The sequence below is a fragment of the Molothrus ater genome, chromosome 22 (genome assembly GCF_012460135.2).
Source record: "Molothrus ater isolate BHLD 08-10-18 breed brown headed cowbird chromosome 22, BPBGC_Mater_1.1, whole genome shotgun sequence".
In the NCBI taxonomy this organism is placed as follows: Eukaryota; Metazoa; Chordata; class Aves; order Passeriformes; family Icteridae; genus Molothrus; species Molothrus ater.
The window spans coordinates 5,403,975-5,429,756 of record NC_050499.2 but is presented as its reverse complement, the minus strand read 5'-3'; the positions used below and the strand labels follow the sequence as shown (position 1 = coordinate 5,429,756).

Below are 25,782 nucleotides of genomic sequence, written 5' to 3'. Positions count from 1 at the left end.
TGGCAGGAGCAGGCTCAGCATCCCTGATCTCAGCGTGTCCTGTGCTTTCTGAGGTCACCGTGCAGCAGATTTGGGGTGGCCACAGCAGCCTGGAAGGGGGGGCTTTGGAACCACTCCCCCTGGTGCAGGGACAGCTTTGGGATTGTGTCACTACAGGACATGAGCTAAAATGACACACTCTGGAACTTCCAAGGTAAAAAGAAAGGAAGTTTATTTTCTGACTCCAGCATTTATAGATTTCCAAAAAAAAGTGACAGTGGATTGGAGGGTGACAGTGCCACCTCTCCAATGACACTGCACAAACCAAGTCCATCAAATTTCTCCTCCTCCAGAAAAGAATGCAAAACAATAATTATTTACATAAATCTGCCTGAGAAAGTTCATTACAGGGATGTAAACATCAGAAGGCTTAGAAAAACCTGGAAGAAGAAGAAGGCAGGAATGCTGCTCTCTGACTGGGCCAGCACCATTCCCAGTTAGCAAACTCCCCAGAAGCAGCGGCTGCTGAGGAAGATTCCTGCCCAGGGACTCAGGGAACAGAAGTGTTTTTAGCTCCTCTTTGTGCTCTCTGTGGCCCCAGGGCAGCAGGCTGAGGTGGGTCAGTAAATCACCCTGGTGAGCAGTGCTCACATCCACCCCAGGAAAGGCCCTGGCTCAAAATGATGCAATTAAAATCATGCAAATGGTCTCCCACATCACTCCCAGAGCTGGAATTTTTCATTGTCTAACCTTAACCTTAAGCAAGAAGGGAAGCAAAGATAATTAGGTTTTCTCAGCTGCTGTGCAGGAGGCTCAGGGCTCTGCACCCCTGCCCTGCTCCTGGGCCAGGAGTCTCCCACTGGAATTAATATGATTAATATGATTTTTATTTAGCTGGATCAAACCCTCTTACCTGAAGCAATCCAATTTATTTCGCTCTGGTGCTGCTGGATAACTCAATATTTAGGATGCGCTGAGACCTTCCCAGACCCAGGGAAGCAGTGGGACAGGAGCCTTTCATCCTCCCAGCTCTTTGTGCTCAGCAAGGAGCTGATCTGAGCCAGGCTTGAAGCCCAACAAGCCCTGACTGTAACAGAGCACAGACAAGGCTTAATTGAGCTTCGTGTAGGAGCACAAACCCTGATTTTCCCTTAGGACATGCACTGCTCCTAAGCACAGTCCTTAAACAACTAACTGGAGGCATTTCAGGCTTTTGGAAGGTTCCCTTGAGGGGAGCATAAGAGCTGCCTGCTCATCAGTGAGGAAAGGCTGTTTTGAGGGATGTTATTATTTGGATCCCAGGAGGGGCAAGCTGGAGCTGCTTTGGTTGAAGTGTGAGGCTGTGTGATGGGACCCCCGGGCCCTGCCCTGCCACACTCACCCTGTCACATCCTTCCTCTGGGGACTGGCTGTGATTTCCCCTGGCAGGAGCAGAAAATGACCCTTAAAGCCAAAGAACTTGGGCCAGCCGAAGTGTAATGCCCTGGGGAATGTAAAATGTAAATGAGATTTGTGTGACTCAGTTTGGTGGACAGAATAAGAGTGTCTGACTCAGTTTGTCTGTGATGTTCAAGAATTAGCTGGTTTGGGAGCTGCTCTGGAAGGTTTTGTATGGCTGCACAGAAATCTTAACCCAAAAAGGCAATTAGAGGAGTGCATGGACATTTTAGGAGCATCTCTGATTGCCAGAGGGGAAGGGACAGCACCCAGTGCTTGGGAAGGGTGACCAGGGTAGTGAGGTCCAGGGCCTTGTGCACATCCTTGGTCCTTTTTTTAAAATACTGTTGTTAAACATGGGAACATCCAGGGGGCTGTTTGAAGCATCAGTGTTGGGATTAAAAACGAGGCTGGATGATGGGAATGTTCTCTCCCCAACCATCCATGTCCAGGAGTGGAACCATCAGCAGCCCTGCAGCTCCTCCATCGGCAGGAGCTCTAAACAGGGATGTGTTTGAACTCCAGGACAGCCCCAGCTCCTGCCTCTTCTCCTTCCCAGGAGCCCTAAACAGGGATGTGGCACTCCTGGAGAGCTCCAGCTCCTGCCTCTTCTCCTTCCCAGGAGCATTAAACAGGGATGTGGCACTCCTGGAGAGCCCCAGCTCCTGCCTCTTCTCCTTCCCAGGAGCAGCTCCTCCATCAGCAGGAGCCCTAAACAGGGATGTGGCACTCCAGGAGAGCTCCAGCTCCTGCCTCTTCTCCTTCCCAGGAACATTGAACAGGGATGTGTTTGAACTCCAGGACAGCCCCAGCTCCTGCCTCTTCTCCTTTCCAGGAGCACTAAACAGGGACCTGGCACTCCTGGAGAGCTCCAGCTCCTGCCTCTGCTTCCCAGGAGCAGCTCTTCCATCAGCAGGAGCACTAAACAAGGATGTGTTTTAACCTCAGGAATGTTCCAGCTCCTGCCTCTCCTCCTTCCCAGGAGCATTGAACAGGGATGTGTTTTAACTCCAGGACAGCCCCAGCTCCTGCCTCTCCTCCTTCCCAGGAGCATTGAACGATGCATTTGTACTCCAGAGATGTATTTGAACTCCAGGAATGCTCCAGCTCCTGCCTTTCCTCCTTCCCAGGAGCAGCTCTGCTGCTGAGAGCTCGGGACTGAGGCTGCTCCTGCCAGCTCCAGATGTTTGCATGAGGGAAAATATCAAATAATCAAAGTCAGGACTTGCCACAGGCCAGCCTGAACCTCTCTCAGAGCTCCCCATGGGAGTGTTCGAGCAGCAGGTGCCTGCTGCAGCCTCTCTGTCCTCACTTTGGTACTTCAAAGGTGCCAGGAGGAGTCTGCAAGCCTTTGTGGGTTCACATCCCTCTGAAGTGCCAGTCTGGCAGCAGCAGCAGCAGCAAGAGTCTCACATCCTCTCAGCATCAAACAAAGGGGAATCTCTGCACAATAGAGACTTCCCTGCACACAGCAAGAGCAGCTGCAAGCAGGAGGCTGGATGAGGCTACAGGTAGGATCTAATGTGCTAGAAATGATAATTTCCTCGAGCTGAAGGTGGAGATCAAATGATGCCTTTTTTTTTTTTTTTTTTTTTTTTTTTTATTCCCCTGGTTCCACTTCTTCCTCTCTGTGCCTGATGAGCTTTAGAAAAATTTTCCTGGGTTTCACAGCAGCAGAGTTTGCTGGGATGAGCTGCAAGCAAACTTGGTAGTGTCAGGGCTGTGATTTCCAGGGCTGTCTGGCCCCCTGCAGATGGGGAATGAGGTGAAAATAAACCTTTCCACGTGCTCGAGGGTCAAATGGAGGGCTTAGGAAAAACTTACTGTTCACCTGGGTTAGAAGACAAAAGAAATGCTCAGGTGAGGTCCTGGCGTGCTGTAAGCAGAGTGAGTTCTCTGCCTGGTGAAGAAGAAGAAGGAGCTGAGGTGACCCAGAGAAGTCCTGGCAAAGCTGTTTTATAACCCCTTGCTCTGCTCCTGCTCGTACCCAGAGGAAAGGGGAGAGGCAAGGGCATTGCCAGGAGCTCAGAGCAAGCTCTGAGTGCTTTAAACCTCTCCCAGGGAAGGAGGGGCTCCTAATCTTGGCTGTGCCCCTTTTCCTGCCCTGCTTTGTTACCTGGTGCAGTGCTGGCAGCCCTTGAGAGCAGAGCTCCAGCACTGATCCCACCCCGCTGGGACCCTTCCCTGCCTCCTGACCTGCTGGGGAATGAGTGGATTCATGCAGTCAAAAATAAGTCAGGTTAAGAGTAAAACTCTGACTTGAGGGTTAATTTGCCTCTCTGCCAGCTGGGCTGTGATCCTGCTGATTGTTCTGTTTCTCCAGCTCTGTTTCCCCCCTCTTTTGGGGTTGTCTTCCTGAGGGGATGGGATGTGTGGCTATGCTGTCTGTGTCTTGCTGATGAATCCATCTGCTGGTTCCTCTGGTCAATCAAACTTGGCAGGAGGTTATTTCTTGATGAAACTCAGCAGCTGGAGACAAGAGAGGCTCTATCAAAGCTGCTTTCTTGACTAACAAAATCTGCAGCAGGAGTTTTGACATCTTATTAGGCTTCAAGGCAGCTGTGTTGGAAGGAGCCCATCCTTATTTTTGTCACGATTTTTTAATGTTGTATTTTTGCAGTGACCTCCAACTCTCAGTGGAGCTTCTCATCCCCTTGGAAGAGAGCAGCTACCCATCAGAGTGCTCCAAGAGCTCCAAAAAAGCTGCACCTTCCTGGGCACTTAATCTGGGAGCTGGAAATGCAAAGGCTGAGGGGGAGGAATAATCCTCCAGTAAGCAGAACAATCCCAAATGCAGGGAGATAATGGAGACCTTGTCTGGACCTTGTATTGAAGGAGTCTGGGGACACTTTGTTTTTCTGGAGAAGAGCTGGAGTAGCTCCACCACTTCTCCTTCCCTGCTGGACCAAACAATGACTCCTAAATCCTTTCCACTTTTTTTTTTTTTTTTTTTTTTTTTTTTTTTTTTTTTTTTTTTTTTTTTCCTGAGGAGCAGCTGAAATAGTTTTATTATTTCTCATTCCCTACTGGATCCAGAATTGAGCCCCAAATCCTTTCCTTTCCTCTCCCTTTCTCTGGGGAACAGCTGGAATAACTCCATTATTTCTCATTCCCTGCTGGACCCATAATTGAGCCCCAAATCCTTTTCTTTCCTCTCCCTGTTTCTGGGGAACATTTGGAGTAACTCCATTAATTTTCATTCCCTGCTGGACCCATAATTGAGCCCCAAATCCTTTTCTTACACTCTCTTTTTCTGGGGAACAGCTGGAATAACTGGAAAAATAATAACTCCATCATTTTTCATTCCTTGCTGGACCAAGCACTGACTCCTCTCCTTTGCAGTGCCCAGACCCAGAACTTCAGGAATGCATCCTGCCATGGATCATCACCGTGTCCCATGGGAGAACCAAGCCTCAAACTCACAGGGCTCTGTCCTTTTTCTCTCTTTCCTCCCAAGGCCTTTTAAACCTGGAGAAGCTGCTGCGGCAGTTCCTCATCTCCAAGGACACGCTGTCCGTGCGGATGCTGGACGACAGCCGGGACCCCACCCCGCTCCTGAAGGAGATCAGGGACGACAAGACAGCCACCATCATCGTCCATGCCAACGCCTCCATGTCCCACACCATCCTGCAGAAGGTGAGATGCACAGGGAGCAGCAGGCACAACGTGCCCAAGGATTTCTCTGAGTAAGAAAGCTCAGAGATAAAGAGAAAACAATTCTTATCTCACTTGCTGCTCATGTTGTCTGGCACTTGTGGAGTGTGTTATGGAGACTGTTTACCCAAACGGATTTGTTAATTGGACTCTGGTGATGGTTGTTGATATTGATTAACCAATTAATCAAAGCCACCATCATTGTCCATGCCACCGCCTCCATGTCCCACACCATCCTGCAGAAGGTGAGATGCACAGCGAGCAGCAGGCACAACGTGCCCAAGGACTTTTCCTGGGGAAGGCAGTGAGAAAGCTCAGAGGTAAAGAGAAAAAAATTCTTAGCTCTACTTGCTGCTCCTGGTGTTTGGCACATGTGGAATGTGTTATGGAGATTGTTTACTGAGAGTGACTTGTTAATTGGGCTCTGGTGATTGTTGTTTATATTGATTAACCAATTAATACACAGTCAAAGCCACCATCATCAGCCATGCCAACGCCTCCATGTCCCACACCACCCTGCAGAAGGTGAGATGCACAGGGAGCAGCAGGCACAACATGCCCAAGGATTTTTCCTGGGGAAGGCAGTGAGAAAGCTCAGAGGTAAAGAGAAAAAAATTCTTAGCTCTACTTGCTGCTCCTGGTGTTTGGCACATGTAGAATTGTTGTGGAGATTGTTTACTGAGAGTGATTTGTTAATTGGACTCTTCTGATGGTTGTTGATATTGATGGACCAATTAATACACAGTCAAAGCTGTGTTGTGTCTGTTGGATTTTTCTTTAGTATCTTTTTAGTATGATATAGTTCTACTGTAGTTCTAACATAGAACTGTATATCATATAGAACCCTAATATAATATAGTATAGCTTAACAAAGCAATGGTTCAGCCTTCTGAAGTCATTTAGAGTCAGAGCACATTATTCCCACGTTGGGGTAATCTTGTATTGATAGTGAGTGTCCCTCCCCTGTCCCTCGTGGTGCTGCTGCTCCCCCCAGCCAGCTCCTGTGGGATTTTGTGGCTCCTTGTAAGGCTGGCCTAGAGCAGAGGCTGGACAGAGCTAAAGAATAAAGCAGGGATTTATTAAAGGTCTCAATGGATGCACCTTGGGCAGCACAAGAGCCCAGCCAGGGCTGCACCCAAGATGAACCCAAAATGGTCCCAAAATGAACCCAAAATGGTCCCAAAATGCACCCAAGATGAACCAAAATGGTCCCAAAATGCACCCAAGATGAACCCAAAATGGTCCCAAAATGCACCCAAGATGAACCCAAAATGGTCCCAAAATGAACCCAAGATGAACCAAAATGGTCCCAAAATGAACTCAAGATGAACCCAAATGGCCCCAAAATGCACGAGCGCTCCCGGGGTCTCTCCCTTGGATCAGTTCTGCTCCATTTGCATCTTGCAGTTCATTGTCCCATCCCAGCTTTAGCCCATGCAGTCCCATCCTTGTTTTTCTCTCTCCAGCCCACGGGGTTTGTGCTCCTGGGCTGAGATTTGGATCATTTGTCCTTGGTGCCCAGCTGGAGCAGGAATTGTTTTGTCTCCCTGCTCTGTGCACAGAGCTCACCATCTCCTGACATGAAGCTCAGAACTGCTCACCTAGGCAGCACAGAACCTGAAAAATATGAAAGCTAAAATTTAAGCATCAATTGAACTGTGAAAATTCCCACAGCAGCGCTGGGAATTGGCTCTGCCCAGAGGGGAATTGCCATTGATGGGATTTCCAGGGCTGGATCTGTGCAAGTGGTGGTTGAATTGCTCTGAGGGGATGTGTTTGCTCTCCACAAGTGGTGTTGCCATCCAAGAGCTGTGAAGGACTATTCAGCTCTCTGAAATGACTCTTGTGCCTCCTTTTTCCCCTCCCATTAGGTGTCTAACTTTTTCCTTCCTTTTCTTTTTTATTGTCTTATTAACCGAGATTTTATTTTAATCCTGTTTATTTTTAAATGGTCTCTGGCTGCAGTTTCTAGTGCTTGTTTTGATAGCCTGCTTCAAAATTGAGCAGTGGCTCCAGATGGAGCAGAGTTTCCCACATCCTGGAGGGAACAAGAAGCACATTCCTGAAGGGAGGCAGGATCCAAGCTCTGGGATCCCCCTGGCTTTCCACACTGTCCTGGCTGTTTTCTCACAGAATGTGTCATCCAAAGGCCTTGCCAGCGCCAGATTTACCCCTGGTGACATCCAGCAGGGATGTTTTTATCAGTCCTCTCTCCCCCCAAATGATTTTTATCCCACAACATGCAGTTTTAATTTCTAAATAGACAATTTGGGGGATTTTTTGGGGTTATCTCCTTAGGGGTTTTTTTGTGTGTGTTTTTTCCCCTTTTTCCCCTGTTGCTGCCTGGCTGCTGAGGGCTGTCCCCCTCCTCTGTTGCTATAGTGACTTCCCACAGGCTCCCAGCAGCTCTCTCCAGGCACCCACATCTCCCTGCCCAGCTCCAGCCTCCTTCTGCCACCCTTGAGAAACCTCAGAAATCGCCAGCATTTCCCAGTCAAACCCAGTTCTTCCAGCTGGAGGACCGGAGGAATGAAGGGTAATAAATAAAGAGCTCCTGGTCCGACAACTTCTTGCACCTTGGCAGGCTGGGAGGTGTTTTATTGGGAGCCAGGGATGGTGGTGCTGAGCATCAGGTGAAGCCATGTCCTGTCCCACAGCAGGGAAAACGCTCTGTGGGTTTGCTGGGTCCCAGGAGAGCAGCCCTGCACAGTGAGAGGAATCCCCAGTTTCTCATCCCTCACCCTCCACAGATGGGCTGGGGACACATGGATGGCTCCCAGATTCCCCACTCCCAGCTGCCAGGGCTGGCTGAATGGATGGGACAGGCACTGCTTTGCTGCTCACCTTGATTTTCTACCCTTGGAACCAAACCTCTGACCTCAGAGTGGGTCACAGGGAGAGCTGGCGTTGTCACTGTCCCCAGGAAGGGATGAGCAGGGGGAATCGGTGCCAGGGTTTGCTGTGGAGGGGGTGAAAAATGAGGAGGGGGCTCCTCTGGGTTCAGGGGACTCCTTGGACCAAACGGCTTCTCTGAGTCTGTTGTGTCACCTGGGTGAGGGACAGGGTGACAATGTGCAGCCAAGGGGCTGGGCACAGTGCTGGTGGCCTCAGGTTTGCACAGCAACAGCTAAAAGACAGGAAAAAGGAGAGGTGCAATCCCAGCTGCCTCTTTCTGTCTTTCCTTCCCTCACTTCGTGTTGTCCCAGCTTCTGGGAGGGATAAAAGGGGCTCACAGCAGGAGTCAGGTGCTTTGGTCCTTCCCTCCTTGCCTCCCATTCCTCTGTGTGGTCTGGACTGCTGGGAAAACCTCTTTGCCAGGGTCTGGAAGCTTGATTTGAGAGCAGCTGTGCTTGGCAGTGGAACAGAGGCTTCCAGGAGCATCTGCAGATTAATGCCCCACTTTCCTGAGCATCTGTTCCCACAACCAGCTCCTTGTGCAGTGAGAATTTTGGGAAAGGCCTTCAGTTATCTGCTCTGTGATCTCTAGAACAGATCATCCCCATGGAACATTCTGTGTCCTTCTCTCTGCATCCCTGGACAGTTCTGCCCTGTTTTCTTCTATTTCTGTGGCCAGCACAGCCCTGTCTGAATTCTGGAGAGCAGGCTGAGTTACTGGGTCTCATCCATGCTCATTAATTTGTGGGATTTGAGCCCAAATCTGACTGATAAAACTGGAAAACCACCAGTGGCTTGATTGTCCTTTTCCTGCACCTCCCAGGAGCTTTTCCTGCCTCTCTCTCTCTCCATCATGGTGTTTGTGGTGGAAGGGACAAGCCTGGAGCTCTCAGCTGCTCTTTTCCCTTGTTATGTCCCAAAACAGGAGCAAAGCAGCATCCACACAGAAAATAAGCAGAAATCCTTACTTTCCTCTTAAAACATCATGGAATTCCTCATCCCAAGGGGTTCTGGAGCTCTCAGGACTGGGGCTGCAGGACCCACCTCACCTTTCCAAACCACTGAGGACCATTGGGGTCTGTAAAAAAGCTTTTCTGCTGGGAGTTTAGAAACTTCTGCTTTCCACAGGCGATTTCCTTAGAGTTAACCTTGGATGGATGCAGGAATCCCTGAATTCCATCTCAGAATGCCATGGAGAGAGCAGGGATGCTCCCAGGGTCTGGAGCTGGGTCATTTCCCTCTGTGCTGGTGCTTTCTCAGGGCTGCTGTGGGCTGGAGACCTCAGCTGAGCTCAGTCCTGCTGCAAAATTCCTTCCCCAGGCTTTCATTTCCCAGGTCCAGCCGTGCTGCTGTGCCCCACCCTCCCTTCCTGCAAGGAGAGATAAGCCTCAAAAAGCAAAATGTGGCCCTGGCTCTGCCTTGCAGGAGTGGAGATTGGAGATTGTCAGGCTCTGGTTTAATCTCTTTTTTCCTCTCCTTCACAGGCAGCTGAACTGGGGATGGCATCTGCCTATTACACCTATATCTTCACTAATCTGGTAAGGAGTTTTTCCCAGCTTTTTCCTGCCTGAGTGTGGAGTCATTTTAATGGGAGCTGATCCCCCTGACCTATGGGATCCTTGGGCAGAGCCTTGTGTGCTGGGGAGGGAGGCAGGGACGTCACCTTCTGCTGGAATCAAAAGGCAAAATCTTTCCAAATAATATTAAAAAAAAATATTTCCAAAAGCAGTTCTGTAACAAAAGCTTTCTGTGCACACATGGTATTGAATTTCTACAGTTTTTATCAGGTTAATTAATTAGTTCATCTAACAGGTACATCCAACAAGAGACCAGTTGCCCCAGCAACCAGCCCTTGGGTCTGCCCCTTGGAGCTGTTCTGTGTCTTGTTACATCTCTTAAATTCTGGTTCAAAACAAGATGTCCTCGTTAGAAATTCCTGGTGTTAAAATCAGACTAACCAGAATCTCAAGAATGTGTTAGGAAGGGTTGGCTTATTGTTCTAACGTGTGAGAAAGGGCAGGAAAATCACTAGAAACTCCACAATTGCATATTTAAAAGCCATGAGGCTACAAATAGATGAAAAATATATGTAAAAAAACTAAAAAAAAATCTTCAGGCATCATTCCTGCAAAGCTGGAAGGTATTGAGGAGGTGGAGAATGATTGTTCCCAAAGACCTGCACATGTCATTGCCCCAACTCCTGTCACAATGTCCACAATTCCTGCCTTTGGATGCTGCACCAATCGTTTTCTACCTCCTCAAGACCTTGCCAGCTTTGCAGGAATGATGCCTGAGGAGATTTTTTTTTTTTTTTTAGTTTTTATATATATATTTTTCATCTATTTGTAGCATTGTAGCTTGGAATTGTGGACATTGTGACAGGAGGTGGGGCAATGACATGTGCAGGTCTTTGGGAAGCTCCAGCAGATGGGTGGATCCTGGTTGTCCTGGTTTTCCTGATTTTCCTGATTTTTTGGGGTTATGCTGATGTTGTCACCCCGTCCCTTATCCCATTCCCTGTGCAGGAAAAGGCCAGGGATGAGCACCAGGAAGGCATCACAGCCCTGAGACAAAGGAAGGGATGATCCCATAAATGTTGAGAGCGGGGAATGGTTTGGCTTTATGGCCACAAATAACATTAATGGGATCATGGTGTGCTTAAACCCCTCAGCGTAAATCCAAAATAAACATCAGAGGAACTTCTCCTCCATGGAGGGGGGAGGAACCCAGCTGTGAGTGCTCCTGTGGGGCTGATGGAAACCTGGATGGGGTGAAGTGGAGCTGCCTCCCAGCCCTAATGATTCTCCTATTCTCTAATTTCTATTAATATTTCTGGCAGGGAAGCTGAGAGAGCTGAATCACACTTTGTGTTTGGGTGGGAGACAGACGGGAAGGGACGGAGCCAAACGTGTGGGCAGGGAGCTGGAGAGGATGAGGAGCAGGGGAGGGAGGAAAATTGAGGGGTTGGGAGCAGTTGGGGCACAGAGTGGAGAAAGGGGAAGGAGGGAAATGGAGGCACAGAGTGGATAAGGGATAAAGGGAAGGAGGGAACGGGATGGATTGGGAGCAACTGGGGCACAGAATGGAGAGAGGATCAGGGAAAAGAGGGAAATGGAGGGATTGGGAGCAGTTGGGGCTCAGAGTGGAGAAGGGATCAGGGGAAGGAGAGAAATGGAGGGGTTGGGAGCAGTTGGGGCTCACAGTGGAGAAAGGAGAAGGTGAAGGAGGGAAATGGAGGGGTTGGGAGCAGTTGGGGCTCAGAGTGGAGAAGGGATCAGGGAAAAGAGGGAAATGGAGGGGTTGGGAGCAGTTGGGGCTCAGAGTGGAGAAGGGATCAGGGGAAGGAGGGAAATGGAGGGGTTGGGAGCAGTTGGGGCACAGAGTGGAGAAGGGAAAAGGGGAGGGAGGTGGCAGAGGGAGAAATGCAGGGAACAGAGAAGCCCATGAGGCTCCTGGCTGGGTTCCTGCTCAGTGTCCAGTCCAGGGGTCAGTCCAGCCGGGCAAATTTCACTGATTCTGTTCATGCCCTGGGGATGGGCAGCACAGGCACAGGGAGGGAGCTGGGGGCTGTGCTCAGTGCCCCAGGTCACCATGTCACAGTGCTGGCAGAGGGACAGTGCCATCCCCACCATTCCCACTCCCAGGAGCATCTCCAGTGCTCCCACAGCTCTTCCTGCCCCTCTTGCCCTCCCCAACCCATTCCCAGTCCCACAGAGCAGGGCTGGGCACACAGTGAGGGATTTCCACCTCACATCACCAGCACATTCTGCAAAAAAATTCTTCTTTTTTAGAGTTGTTTCTGTTGTCTGAGCAGCATCTCAAGGATGCTGCTCTAAAAATGAAGCTCCCACCTCCACCCCCACCCCAGTCCTGAGCACGGGTGTGATTAAGCATTTGCTGGAGGTGAAATTTGCCTTTCAAACCCATTCATCTCGTGGAATGCAGCAATGGCAGGTGAGAAAGAAATGAGTTTTGTTGCCATTCACTCTCTCAGGGTATTAATCTGTTTATCCAGGTTATTTTACCACTTTGTTCAAAAGCCCAGCCCGTAGCAGAACTGACGGGATTTTTGGCAGGGATCATTATGGGGAAGGTGACATCAGACAAAACCTGGGCAGATGGAAGAGATGTTTAAGGAAATTAGTAATATTTAAATGGGGATTGGAGATGGGAGTGAGCAATTTAGGCTCATAAATCTGGAGGGATTATCAAGCTCCTAATGAACCCTCTGAGGTTCTGCAATCACTGCCTAATAGAAAAGATAAAATCAGAGGGAACTACTGTCAAGAGGAGCCAGAAAAAAATGGCTTAAATGGCGAGAGAACCCATCAGGAAAGGGAACAGAGAGCCTGTAGAGCACTGAGCTGCTTGGAGATGGAAAAATAGAAAAAATAGAAAAAAAAGAGGAGAAAATAGGATAAAATGCTGAATTAAACACCTGCCCTGCAGCTCTAGAGGGGAGCTCTGTTTCTGTCTTTCAGCATTAATTTTATTTAATAAGCACATCCCAGCTGACAGCTCTGCTCTCTGAGTGAGAGAGGAGGGGATTCTGTGTGTGCTGGGGTGCAGGAGGGGATTTTGGGGGTGATGCCCCCTCTGTCCCAGCCTGGTGCCTGCAGGGAGTGGCTCCAGGGCCCTCCCAGCAGATCCCTGGGGCAGATGAGGAGGAACCCTCAGCCCCCAGCACATTTCCATGGGAGCTGGTGTAAAAATATCCACAGGCTCCTCTCCTGCGTGCAAATTCATTATCAGCCTCCTTCAGCCAGCTCCAGGGGCCCGTTCCTGTCAGCAGCAGCAGCCTGGCAAATTTTCCAGGAGTCCTCATGGAACTCCCAGGTCTGGTGCATTTGTCTTCCCCACATCCTGCATTTGGGGCACTCCTGGCCTCCATCCCCTGGCAAAAAAAATCCCATTTTCTCCCTGGCATCTCCATGTGGTGGTGGTTCCCTGGCTCAGGGACTTTTGGGGAGGGATGGAGTTCCCTGAAAAGGTGCTGGGATAATCTCAGAGCTGTTCATCATCCCTTCCCTTCTGCCTGGCAGGGTCTCCACAGAGCTCACGGCCATGTGAGGGGGGCAATGATGTGCAGAATAATAATAATAACAATAATAATAATAATAACAATAATAATAACAATAATAATGCACAAATAGACCATTGAAAGCAGACTGCTGTGCATTGAAGAAAATGTTCCTTCCAGCACTGGAAATCCCTGAAATCAGCAGCACAGAGTAGGAGGGGATGTTGGATGCCTTCAAAACCCCACGCTACAATTAATTCTTTTAGCTTGTTAATTCTGTGGAGCTATTGGGTTTTGTCTTTTTTTTTCTTCTCTCTCTGTTTGGTTTGTTGCCTTTTTTTTTTTTTTAATAATATCCAGACCTCAGGCTGGGTTTAAATTTCAAAATATTTGACAATTAGATGGGAATAATTGAAACAATTAAAATTATTACTCCAAGGGGGAAGGTGTAAAGGAGGTTTCCCAGTGCCTCAAGTCAGGCAGGGCAATTCACTGGGTGCAGTTTTGTTCCCTGACAAAATTGTGTGCAGGTGTTGCTGCTGATAAAACAGCTGCCGTGTTCAACTCCCACAGACCAGATAAATCAGTTGAGCTTTGGGGTTTTTGTCTTGTTTCCCGCTTTCTCGTCTTTGTTTGGTGATTTATAAAGAGGTCTTCGCACAGGATGAGGTTTTTGAGCTGAATTGTCAGCCTGGAACTGGAGCTGGAGGGGAAATTGGTGTCCAAATCCCCCAGAGAGTGTCACACGTTCGTGCTGTCAGCAGGGTGACATCCCTGGGAAGGAAGGGATGATGTCCAATCAAGCAGAGGGACAAGGGAGCTACAGATGAGGCTTTGACCGGGCCTTGGGCTTGGTGAAATTGCCTTTTTGTGGTGAAATAATCTTATTTTTGGCCGTGAGCTCCAGCACAGGCCGTGGTGTTTGACCTCCCTGTGCCTTGCCCAGGTGAGGAAGGCAGAATCTCTCAATGCCCTGGGACAGATTTCCCAGCCCAGCCCAGCCCTCCTGGTTCCCAGCAGCTGCTGTGAAGTGTTCTGGAGAGCCCTGATCGTTGCTGGGATTTATGGATCATATTTTCAGTGGCATGTGCTAGCAGGGCAAACAAATCAGGTTTTTGCAAGGCTGCCAAGGCACTTTCTCCTCGTTCTAGTTAGCATTGAGGGAAGGAGGGTTTAGACAAAGCAGTGGCTGTGCCTCCCTGCCTTTTGCTGCCTCAGTTTTGTTACTTTCTGACCAGATCCCTGTGCTTGATTCCCAATGTTTGGGTAAATTCTCTCAGATACACCCCAGCCCCCTGGAAACTCTGGAAAAAAAAGAGGTGGGAAGGAGGGCAAATCTCTTTCTTTCTCTTTTTCCCTACTTCCCACCCCTTTTTTTCCAAGAGCTGTCTTTTCTCAGGTCCCAACATTTAGCACTTGACCTCTCTGTGCATTTGTCTCCCTGCAAATCCCCCTGCAGAGAAGCTGAGGTTTGAGCAGTGTATTTTCCTAAAAGTGCTCTTGTTTGAAGAACAGCCTCCAAAATTTAACAGCTGGCCTTGCATGAGGAGGTTCAAGACCTGTAAGGCACATCAGTCCTTTTTTTTTGGAAAAGAAATCCAATTACAGATATAAATTTACTCCCCTAAATTGCCCCTGAGCTCACTTGAGGTCACAGTTTCTCCTTCCCCACCTGAATGGCCAACCAGCATTGCCTTGAGTAGATCTTGAGTAGATCCTCTCCTACCTACTTAATAAAAATGTTCTGCTCTGGCTCATCCACTTACCTGCTCAAATTGGTGCTGTGATGATTTTTTTCCACTTTTTTTTCCCTCCTAGAGGAATTGATTTTTACATGCGGCCCATTAGAAACGTATTGACTCCATCCATAGTTTATAAATAAATGGAGCCTTCCAGGAAAACCATGGAAAGCACTTAACATAATATTGTCCACTTGAGGAAACAAATAAATGTGTTCTGAGCAGAGCTTTGGGATGATTTACAGCTCTGAGGGCAGCAGGATCCAGAAAGGACAAGGCAGGAATTTTCTCCACCTCTGACTGAGGAAGTTTGGTGATTTTTTGGGGGAAAATTTGGTCACTGGGGCTGGGGGGGTGAGGAAATGACCATTGCAGGGTCAATCTGCTTTTCTGTGAAGTTTTTTTAGTTCTGCCTTCCATGACCTGGGAGACGCTCCCTGGAGTTCTGTTTGCCCAAAGAACCTGCTCTGGGATATTTTATTAACCCCAAAATGGTGAATAATGGGATGTTTTCTTCACCCTAAAATGGTGAATAATGGGATATTTTTTTAACCCTAAAATGGTGAATAATGGGATATTTTTTTAAACCCTAAAATGGTGAATAATGGGATATTTTGTAACCCCAAAATGGTGAATAATGGGATATTTTATTAACCCTAAAATGGTGAATAATGGGATATTTTATTAACCCTAAAATGGTGAATAATGGGATATTTTTTAAACCCTAAAATGGTGAATAATGGGATATTTTGTAACCCCAAAATGGTGAATAATGGGATATTTTATTAACCCTAAAATGGTGAATAATGGGATATTTTTTTAACCCCAAAATGGTGAATAATGGGATATTTTTTTAACCCCAAAATGGTGAATAATGACACACACAGGTGATGTCACCAGAGCTGTGCTGAGCTGGCGCTGCAGGCTTGGCTCTTGCACAAAAGCTGCCAAGAAATCTCAGGATGGAAATTGCACTCTGGCTTTGGAGAGCTTTCCTGGGCACCAAACTCTCTGAACAAGGAGGTTTTGCCAGAGTCAGGGTTTAATAGAGAAATGGAAGCCTTGGCCCCGTGTTCTCCTTTCCCATCCCACACGAAAAAAGAGCAGGGACAGCACAGAGTGTCCTGGTTCTGGTGTAAATCAGGGGTAAATCAGCTTTTGGTGCTGCCAGGGGGCTGGAGGGGAGTGAGGTCAGTGCTGAGTTTCCAGCAGTGAGTTTCTCCTGCTGGAGGGTGTTTTGGAGGCTGTTAATCAGCACTTCCAAAAATCCAATCAAGTCCTTGCAGTGATTAGGAGAGGAAGATCAAACTGTGTGTGTACAAGAGGGACGGAGTGGGCATCTTGCTGTTGGTGCAACTGAATTGAGCAAACCCTGCTCCTTCCAGAGCCTTGGGCTTAAACTTCAAAATATTTGGCAATTAGATGGGAATAATTGAAACAATTAAAATTATTACTCTAAGGGGGAAGGTGTAAGGGAGGTTTCCCAGTGCCTCAAGTCAGGCAGGGCAACTCACTGGGTGCAGTTTTGTGCAGACAGGGCCTGGGTGTCCCTGGCAGTGAAGGATTCCCTCTTTGGGCTTGTCCCCAGCATGCAGACACTGCTCACTGCCTCCCCACTGCCCAGGCACTCTGGGTTATTAAAAATGAGATAAGGATCGAGGTCCTGCCCACACGCACAGCTGCAGAACAGGATCACCAGCAAAATCGATGCTGGAAGGAGCTCAGGAGCTGCTGCAGTGCTCAGCAGCACAGTGGCTGCTGCAGGGGGAAAAATTACCAGGAAGCACCCTCAGGAGGGACATCCCAGCATGGCAGGGCAGCACAGGTGCCTACATGCTTTAAAATACTTTTTTTTTTTTTTTTTTGCCAGGCAGCTGCCTGACAGGGACAATTTCCTGCTGGGCTGGCCCTTCACATGCTGTCCCAGGGTGACAGGGGCAGGGCAGGAGGGACAATTCCCTCCCAAATTCAGTGACACGGGCAGGGCAGGAGGGACAATTCCCTCCCAAATTCAGGGGCAGGAGATGAGGGACAATTCCCTCCCAAATTCAGTGACACGGGCAGGGCAGAAGGGACAATTCCCAAACTCAGGGGCAGGAGCAAGGCAGGAGGGATAATTCCCTTCCAAATTCAGTGACAGGGCAGGAGGGACAATTCCCTCCCAAATTCAGTGTCCCTGCTGGGCTGTCCCAGAATGACAGGCAGGGCAGGAGGGACAATTCCCTCCCAAACTCCCTGAGCCAGGTGAGGTGGGAGAGGATTTGTGGGTGCAGAATCCTGGTTGGGATCAGGCTGATTCTCCATCCAGACCTGCAGAGCCGGACTTGCAGAGGGCATCACTGGCTCCTGATGGCTTTGGGTCCCTAAAGAAGGGGAGTGTGTCCTGCAGATCTGCTCAGAACTGGAAAATCCCATCTTATGGCTTTAGGATCACAGGGCTCACCTCTGTGGCTTTTATTAACCAGCTCCTCCCAGTGCTGGGGTCATTCCAGGGGATTTTTGTGCTGCTGGAAAGTGAAGAGTGCAGGTGGAGAGCTGCAGAAAGCCAGGCAGTGACTTCATCCTCTAATAACTCCTCCAGCACCGTCTCCCAGGGAACCCCGTGGAATTCAATTAGCTAATTGTGTGCCTAGCACTCGGGAAAATACAGAATGCCACGGAATTGCTAAGTGTTGTTATTTAACAGCACACATTTCATGGTTGCAGCCCTGTAGTAGCAGTCAGAAAATCCACACTGTAATTGCCTGCTGGTGCCTGCTGCTGAATTTGCTGTGATCAGAGCAAGGCCTGGGGATTTTTTATTTCTGTAAAAAAGTTCATTAATTTTGGCTGCAGATCCTCCGGGTCTAATTTTTTTACCGAGCTCTCTTGAAACAGAATATTGACATGTGGTGGGTGTTTTCAAAAACAGAGTGGAAAGAGGGGGAGGAATTGAGGCAGGCAGGATTTGTGCCCCTGAAATTCACCTTGGCACGATTCCTGGTGGTCTCTGTGCCTCATGTTGGACTGAGATTGAAGGGCCAAGTTTTGGGCAATTCCTGCAATTCCTCCAATGTAAGGAGAGGGATGAAAAAAAACCAGAATGGGAGGAAATGAGGGAGCTGCTGTTTGCACCCATCATTTTGATGGCATTTTCTGAAAGCCTGTGGTTATAAAGCTGTGTTTGCACAGGTGGAGGAGGCTTGGAGTCCCCTCCTAAACAGGATGGCAGAGTTATTTTCCTAATGGCTCTTTGCTCTTATTGCATTGGCAATCTCCTATCCTTCCAGCCAGGATGAGGGAGAGTAACTCCAGGAGGAGAAAAAGGCAGCTGGGAAAGTGTTTTGTGTAGGAATATCTTTCACTACATCTCAGAGAGAAATCCTTGGCTTCCCACCTGAAAATATCCCTGAAATCCTTGGCTCTCCACCTGAAAATGTCCCTGAGATCAGGGGTTTCCCACCCTTGTCCTGCCTGTGTTTGCCTCTTGCAGGAGGAGGGCAGGACAGGATGGATGGGAAATCAGCTGAGAGGTGCAGGTCTGGAATAGCAAACCAGGTTTTGTTTGCAAAACGTGGGTTTGGAAATGTCAAGCATGGTGAATGAGTGTAAAAAGGAGGAAAAGAAAAAACCCTCAACAAATATGGCCAGAAGCTGAGCTGGCAGCTCTGGGAGTATGGGGATGCTCTCACCCCTTTGCCCTCTGCAGCAAAGCCTGACCTTACCAAATCTCTCTTATCCCACTGCAAATGAAGTGTGTCCCCCTCGGGTGGTTTATCTCCATCTCATTGCATAGGCAGCTCACGGCTCATTTGCTCCCTGCTCCTCTGCTGGAAAGGCATTTCATGGCCAAAAATGGGAGCTGGAGCAGAGGGAAGGGACAAGGAGCAGGGTCCAGGCCGTGCCACCCCTGTGTGTCACAGAGGTGATGCTCTATGGACAGGACAGCCACAGGAATGGGGTTTTCTACAGCAGGACAAAGATGGATTTGGAGAGGGTTGGCTGTGGGAAAAGACCAAAGCTTGCCCAGTGGTGATGGGAGGCAGGCAAAGCTGCTGGCAGTGTTTAACCAGAGCAGATTATTGGCTCTGGGGGAGCCTGTGGGGGCCTGGCTGTGGCTGTTTGCAGGCACAGAGTCCTGGCAGCTGCCTCGGGGCAGGGAATTTACCCAGGGAAAGTGGGAAAGGATCCCTTCAGGGGGCTGGTCCTGACCACTCAGGGCAGCAGGGCCTGTGGGCTCAGCCCTGAGGCTGTGCCTGGCTGGGGTGAATCTCATCCCTGCCTCAGTTTCCCCACGTGAACTGAGACCATCCCCTCACCCATTAATTGCTTATCTAAAGATCTGAGCACAACAAAACCCTCAGCTTCAAAAGCTTGGAAGTGTTTCCAGGGGACAAAAGGCACAATAAATAATTAAATAAACACACTAATTTCAGCTGCCCTGGCACGAGATGAAACCTTGGATTTTGTGACAAAAACATCTCATTTCCCTCCTGGATATCCCGAAGCCAAGAGGGCAGTGGGGGCAGCTGTTTGCCTGGTGCCCTGCACGATTTGCCTGGAGGCTCTGGCTGAGGGGAGAGGGGATTTGAGAGGGCTTTAGGATCCATCACCATCTGCCCTGCTTGCTGGGGCTGACAGGATGCCCTGGGTGAATGGATCACCTGTCAGCAAGGCAGGGCGAGAATATCATTCACATGAATCGATAGCTCACAGGCAATTTCACATTACCCAACACAAACGTGTCCAAAATGTGCTTCATCCTGCCTTTGGTGGCATTCCCATGGGACTTGGCTGGGCTGGAGCGGTTTTGTAAGCCCCATGTTTGGGAGATTTACAGGAATTGCTCCTGCGTGCCCAGCAAAGATAAAAAAATGGCTCAACTTGCTGGAATTTCATCCCTCAGGGAGCCCAGGGCCAGCTGGATCCGTGATGGGCATCCAGCAGTTGCTGGAAGTGTCGCTTCCACCTTCTCACTCTACTTCAGCAATTAGCAGAAGAGAAATTAGTGAGGAAAGTGCCATTATTCCCTGCTAATAGGACAAGGAGGGCTGGACTTTTCCCCAGGCATTGTTGTGTAGCTGCTTCCGTGGATGTGAGGAGCAAAACTGAGCCCTCTGCTCTAATTTTTTTTAAACGTAGTTAAATGTATTTTTAATATATTTTTTATGTTTTAATATATTTTAAATATATATTTTTAATATAATTTTTAATGTAGTTATAAAAAAATTATACTTTTTTTTTTTTTCTTAATGTAGTTGTTTTTATATTTCTTAGCACTTGCAGAAATGCAAGGGGAGGCTCCCAACGCCAAAACTCGCGGTCAAGGCACCCTCCAACCCTCCCCAGGGCATTGGGGTGGCATCTCCTCCTGGCAGCAGAAAGGAGCAGTGCAGGGCTGGGGGTTTTTAGGATTGGGCAGAATTGGGTTCCTCCCCCTGTGGGAAAGAACTGATTTCATTTAACAGTTGGAACTCGGCGTCACCAAATTGGATGTGGTGATGGCTTCACTCAGCAGGTGAGTGACGCCCTCTTTGGAGGGTTTGGGGTTTTTTTTTAGTGGAATTTGGCCAATAAAGCACTGGACTTGGGTGATATCTTCATTAAAAACCTGAGGTGAGCAGCGCCCTGAATTCAATCCTGGTTGAAACCCAGGCTCTCCCTCCCAACAGCTGCATGGGTTTCACATCCAGGGTCTCACAGCTCCCACTCCCTCCAAGGGCACCGAGTGGCTCTGCAGCTTTCAGTGCCTCTTTTCTCCTCTAATCCCATTTTCTGTTTTGGGCTGCTGCAGGAGTTTTCCCTCCAGCGCCTGGACACCCTGCTGGACGACCGAGTCAACATCCTGGGGTTCTCCATTTTCAACCAGTCCCACGCCTTCTTCCAAGAGTTTGTCCAGAGCCTCAACCAGTCCTGGCAGGAGAATTGTGACCACGCTCCTTTCACTGGGCCTGCAGTAAGTAAAGTCCATTCCCATCCCCCAGAACCTCCCTGAGCTGGGAATTCTGATAACACCATGGAAAAACCTTGTGGGAAGAGCTTCAGGATGGTCCTGAGCAACTCAGGGGTAGAGACTCTGATCTCAAATAATTTTTTTAAAAGTTGTCTGAATTATTAAATAATTTAATTATTTAATCCTATTTAATCTTGTGCTAAAGAGCTCAGGGATATCCCCAGGCTGCTGTTGTACCTCAGATTAGATTTTATGAGGAGATGCCGGTCCAGGAATGGGAAGGAAGAGCCAGAGCAGAACATTTTTATTAAGTAGGTAGGAGAGGACTTGAGCTGTCAATCTGTGATTTACAGAGGATGTGGAAAACAGCAAAGTGACCCTGAAAGTCAGGGCTGCCCAAAGGACCTTGGGGTGCAGAGTTTCTCTGTGCTGGACTGGGAGCCCAGCCTTAAATTCCAGCCTAATCTTGATTTGGATTGCATTTCTCTGTGGGTGCAGGGGATGCTGCAGCTCTGATTTGGTTTTTCCCTCGTGAAGTTTATCCCTGTGTGTTTACACTTCAGGGAAGTGGCTCATGGAGGGGGGATTGTGGCTGCAGATGGCCCAGGAGGGGCTGGGCCAGGCAGATGCTGCGGGGCTGAGCTGGGCTCCAGCAGCTCCGTGAGGAGGGTGCACATCAGCCCTGGAGCACTCCCCAGGGATTCTCCACCACTGGGAGAGTTTGCAAAGCAGATTTGCCACATTAGAGCTGCAGCTGTGAGAGGAGGGAGAGAGAGAGAGATGAAAATATCATCAGCTGAAGCCTTTGCGTGGATTTTAATGAACTCGGAGCCCCTTGACGAGCTGAGCTGCTGAAAACCTCCTTATTGTCACCACAAAGGGAGCCTTAAGAGGCAAAATAAGGAGATTTTTTGCACTTTGTGTCCACATCCTTTGGCTTGACTTGAGCTCCTGTGCCTGGGACCGTCCTGCTCTCCCTCCCACCCAGAGGCAGCTGCAATCAGCTTGCCCTGCTCAGTCTCCATGGGATTTCTGGCAGGAAGATCCCTTTTTGGATTGCAGGGGCTGTGGAGAGGCATTAAAAACAAATTCCCTCCTCCCAGTGCAAACAGGAGACAGCAGGAACCAGCAGCAGGTGTGATGGGGAAATGGAAATTCTCATTTTAGGTTCTTGCCCTGTGTTGCATTGAGCATCCAGCAAAACCTGTGGGTGGGAGGATGTCTGGAGGGACTGGAATTCTTCAAGGTGGAACAGCCCAGGTGATACAAGAAGGATTTGAGGGTAGGGAAGCTACAGAGCAGAGGTGAAATATTCCCAAGCAGAGTTTGTTTTGTCTGTGAGGTGAATCCAGGACCTTTCTGCCTCTGCTGTTGGAAATCTGGCAGGGAGCATCTCTGTGTGCAGCCCTGGGATGGGATAACTCATCCTAAAGAGAGAAAAGGGAGCTCAACAGCTGGAAGTGACAGGAGGGAGGTTTCCTGTGAGCTGCAAAAATCCCAGGGCATTCTTGCTGGAGCTGAGGAAGCATCTGACAAAGGAGGAGGGAGCTGCCTGCTCCAATGCCATCCTCATTAATCACATTGCAAAGAAAGGAAATCAGAGAAAATCATTCAAATTACAGATGGCTAGATTTGGTAATTAGAATTTAGGCTAAAACAGATGTTTGTAATTAAGTGTTTATGTCATTGAATAAAATCCAGATTGCAAAGTCTATTTCACAGGGTTTTAATGGCTTTAATTCCCCGTGTTGGGTTTGGGGGCAAAGATACAGCTGATAATGTTTCAGGGAGGGAAGAAAAAAACCCCACATGGCAAAACCCAAACCTGTTCATGTTTCAGTGACAAGAATTGTCAAGAATTTGGGGATTGAGGGAAGTCCCCCAAGCCCCATGGATTTTCCATGGAGCTCTGGTATTGCAGGAGGGCACGAAACCACCAGGGCTCTGCACAAATCAGAGTGCAGGCGAGGGAGAGAATCAATTTGTTAGCAGGAAAATTGGCTTTTTGTGACACTGGGACAAAGCTGTGGTTTAAAATGAGAATATAAAAGTAGTGAGAGGTTTTTATGGGTGGCATGGGGAAAACTGAGCAATGCACAGGAGGGCAGGGACAGATCCCTTTGGCTGGATCTGCCTGGAGGACTCTCCAAAAATCTCTTTTCACTCCTCTGCTGAAGGTTATGACCTCAAAACTTTGTGCTTTACCTATTTTCTGTGCAAAATCAGGGTGCAGGGAAGGGATTCCTATTCCTGTGTATCTCCACACCCTCCTCAGTACTTAAATTGCTTGAAATCATCAAGGGTGATGGCAGAAATACTAATGAATTTTCCAGAATTCAGAAGTAAAACATTCCAATCAGTAATGTCAAATGCTTCACTGAGATCTACAAGTCTCTTGCTCACCATCTAATAAGGGATTAACTGCTCAGGGAAAATGGAAATGGAAACCCAGCAGGAGAAAATTAAAAATGCTGGGCCACTATTCAGATTTGGTAGGAAATGGGGGAAATTTTGGGGTTGCAGGGGATGTGTTTGGTCTCATAACAGTTTCATTTGTCCAGCTGATGTTAATATGTTCCTGATTCAGGAAAGGAATTGCAAATTGGGTGTGAGATCCTGTAACCTGAACAGGATTAAATTCATAATTAAAACTAAGTGCATGGAAAGAGCTTCATGGAGCAGGGGCTGAGGACAGGACAGGCTGGAGAAGCCCTGTTAGGAAAAGAATTTGTATTAAAGGGATAAAAGAAGGAGAGAAGATTTTATCAGCTTCTTTAAGAATCTCTGGAAAAAGTTTTCCAGGAGGGGAATGTTTAGGTCAGCCTCAGCAGGCTGGAGGAGTGAGAGGTCACTGGTGTTGTCAGAGCTGGTGTTTGGGGTTTTGATGGAATCCTCCCTTTTAATTTAGGATGATTTGTAAGCTTTGAGAGGGTTTGTGCTGCTTTTTAAGTGTCCAATCCCACACCAGTGTGGTCAGTGAGGTCTAAGTAAGACCAAGCAGGGTTAAGTCAAAATTAGCAACAAGAAGCCCGAGGATTGTTGGGATCATTGAGCTGGGTGAGATTGTCCCTGCAGCAGAATAAACCTGGTCAGGTCAGGGAGGAGGAGAGGGTGCAGGGCTGGAAGCCACAGCCTGGGTGAGGTGGGGGAAGCAGCCCCAGGCTGGAGACTGAGCCCTCTGCCAGGAGCTGGGATGGGAAGAGGATGCTCTTGGATGCATCCATGGGGAAAATGCAGCCTTGATAGTAATGAGCTGCAACGGCTTAATTCCAGCAGTCAGGAGGTGACAGTAATTAAAAGTGAAATCTCAGCTGCAACAGTGAGCACGAGGGAGAAAAATAGCTGATTGTTAACGAGCCCAAAGCCATGGAAACTGCTGTGCATGAGTGAGGAACGGGGCTGTGAGGCTTGGTGGGCAAAGGAACCTGGACAAAGCAACCAAAGCCAAGGTGAGCAGCAGAGGGGATGAGCTCTGACACCTGGACATGGCCTCAGCACTGCTGCTCCAGGTTGCGGGGAGGGATGGATGATCTCTGTCTGTGGGGTCTGAAATGCAGCATTTGGCTGCTGGACAAGCAGATCTAGCAATTTCTCGTGGGTCTGCCTGTCAAAGAAGTGGTCAGAGAAGGCTGCCCATGATGGCTGGAGAAGAGGCGAGTTCCCTTCTGTGGGAGCAGCCATCAGATCTCAGGAGAAATTCCCCCTGGAAACTCCTGCTTCTCTCAGGAGCATTCTGGCCAGCAGACTGATCAGAGCCACCAAAACCCTGAAAAACCTCCCTTGATTGGGAAAGGAAAACTGCAGAAACTGAGATAGAAAGGACTGGGAAGCAACAAGGACGAGCAGAGATAGAGAGATGACGGTGATGGATGAAATGAGCCCTCACAAAGGGCACCCCAGCTGACCCCATGTCACTATAGGACATGAAATAAATAAACAAACACACTAAATTCATTCCCTCGCCCAGTGATTGCTTATTTAAAGATCAGAGCATAACAAAACCTTCAACTTTAAAGGCTTGGAAGTGTTTTCAGGGGACAAAAAAGCACAATAAATAAATAAACCCACTAATTTATGGTATGAAAATAGCATGACATGGACACACAGCTCTCTCAAGGTAAAAAGAGAATTTTTTATTTCTGACTCCAACATTTATAGATTTCCAAAAAAAAATGGCAGTGGATTGGAGGGTGACAGTGCCACCTCTCCAATGACACTGGACAAACCAACAGCCCATCAAATTTCTCCTCCTCCATAAAAAAATACAAAACAATCAGTTATTTACATGATGTGGACACGCAGCTCTCTCACGGTAAAAAGAGAATTTTTAATTTCTGACTCCAACATTTATAGATTTACAGATAACATTTATAGATTTCCAAAAGTGACAGTGCCACCTCTTAAAATGACACTGGACAAACCAACAGTCCATCAAATTTCTCCTCCCTCCGTAAAAGATATAAGTTATTTACATAAAGTTATTACAAAAAGATATATGTATAATATATATATATTTACAAAAGTTATTACATAAAAGATATAAGTTATTTACAATAAGTTATTTACAATAAGTTATTTACATAAAGTGCGCGAGAATATAAAGAACAAGAATATAAACACCAGAAGGTTTGGAAAATCTTAAAAAATCAAGGTGATAACCCCAGGCTGTGCAGAGAACACTCTCCAGCTCTGAGGAGCAGCAGGACGGGGGATTTTTGTGCTCCAAGCTGATTTTTCCCTGTGTTTCCCCCTCAGCTGTCCTCGGCGCTGCTGTTCGACGCCGTGTACGCGGTGGTGATGGCTGAGGAGCAGCAGGACGGGGGATTTTTGTGCTCCAAGCTGATTTTTCCCTGTGTTTCCCCCTCAGCTGTCCTCGGCGCTGCTGTTCGACGCCGTGTACGCGGTGGTGACGGCGGTGCAGGAGCTGAACCGCAGCCAGGAGATCGGCGTCAAGCCCCTGTCCTGTGGCTCGGCGCAGATCTGGCAGCACGGCACCAGCCTCATGAACTACCTGAGAATGGTGAGAGGGGGCTGAGGGATGCTCCTGGCTGCCACAGGGCTCTTGGAAGGCACTGAAAAGTCAGATCTGAGGGTTTGGGTTGGCACTTGTGACCGTGTTCACAGGG

At 48.4% G+C, this 25,782-nt stretch overlaps 1 protein-coding gene across 1 annotated transcript in view; it reads left to right on the top strand.

The window, feature by feature from the left end:
* GRIK4 (glutamate ionotropic receptor kainate type subunit 4) overlaps positions 1–25,782 on the top strand; it is a 144,447-nt gene that overhangs the window by 73,001 nt on the left and 45,664 nt on the right. The window contains 4 exon segments of the mRNA XM_036397477.2: positions 4,874–5,052; positions 9,450–9,503; positions 20,498–20,659; positions 25,524–25,676. Of these exon segments, the coding sequence (XP_036253370.1) occupies positions 4,874–5,052; positions 9,450–9,503; positions 20,498–20,659; positions 25,524–25,676 (548 nt within the window).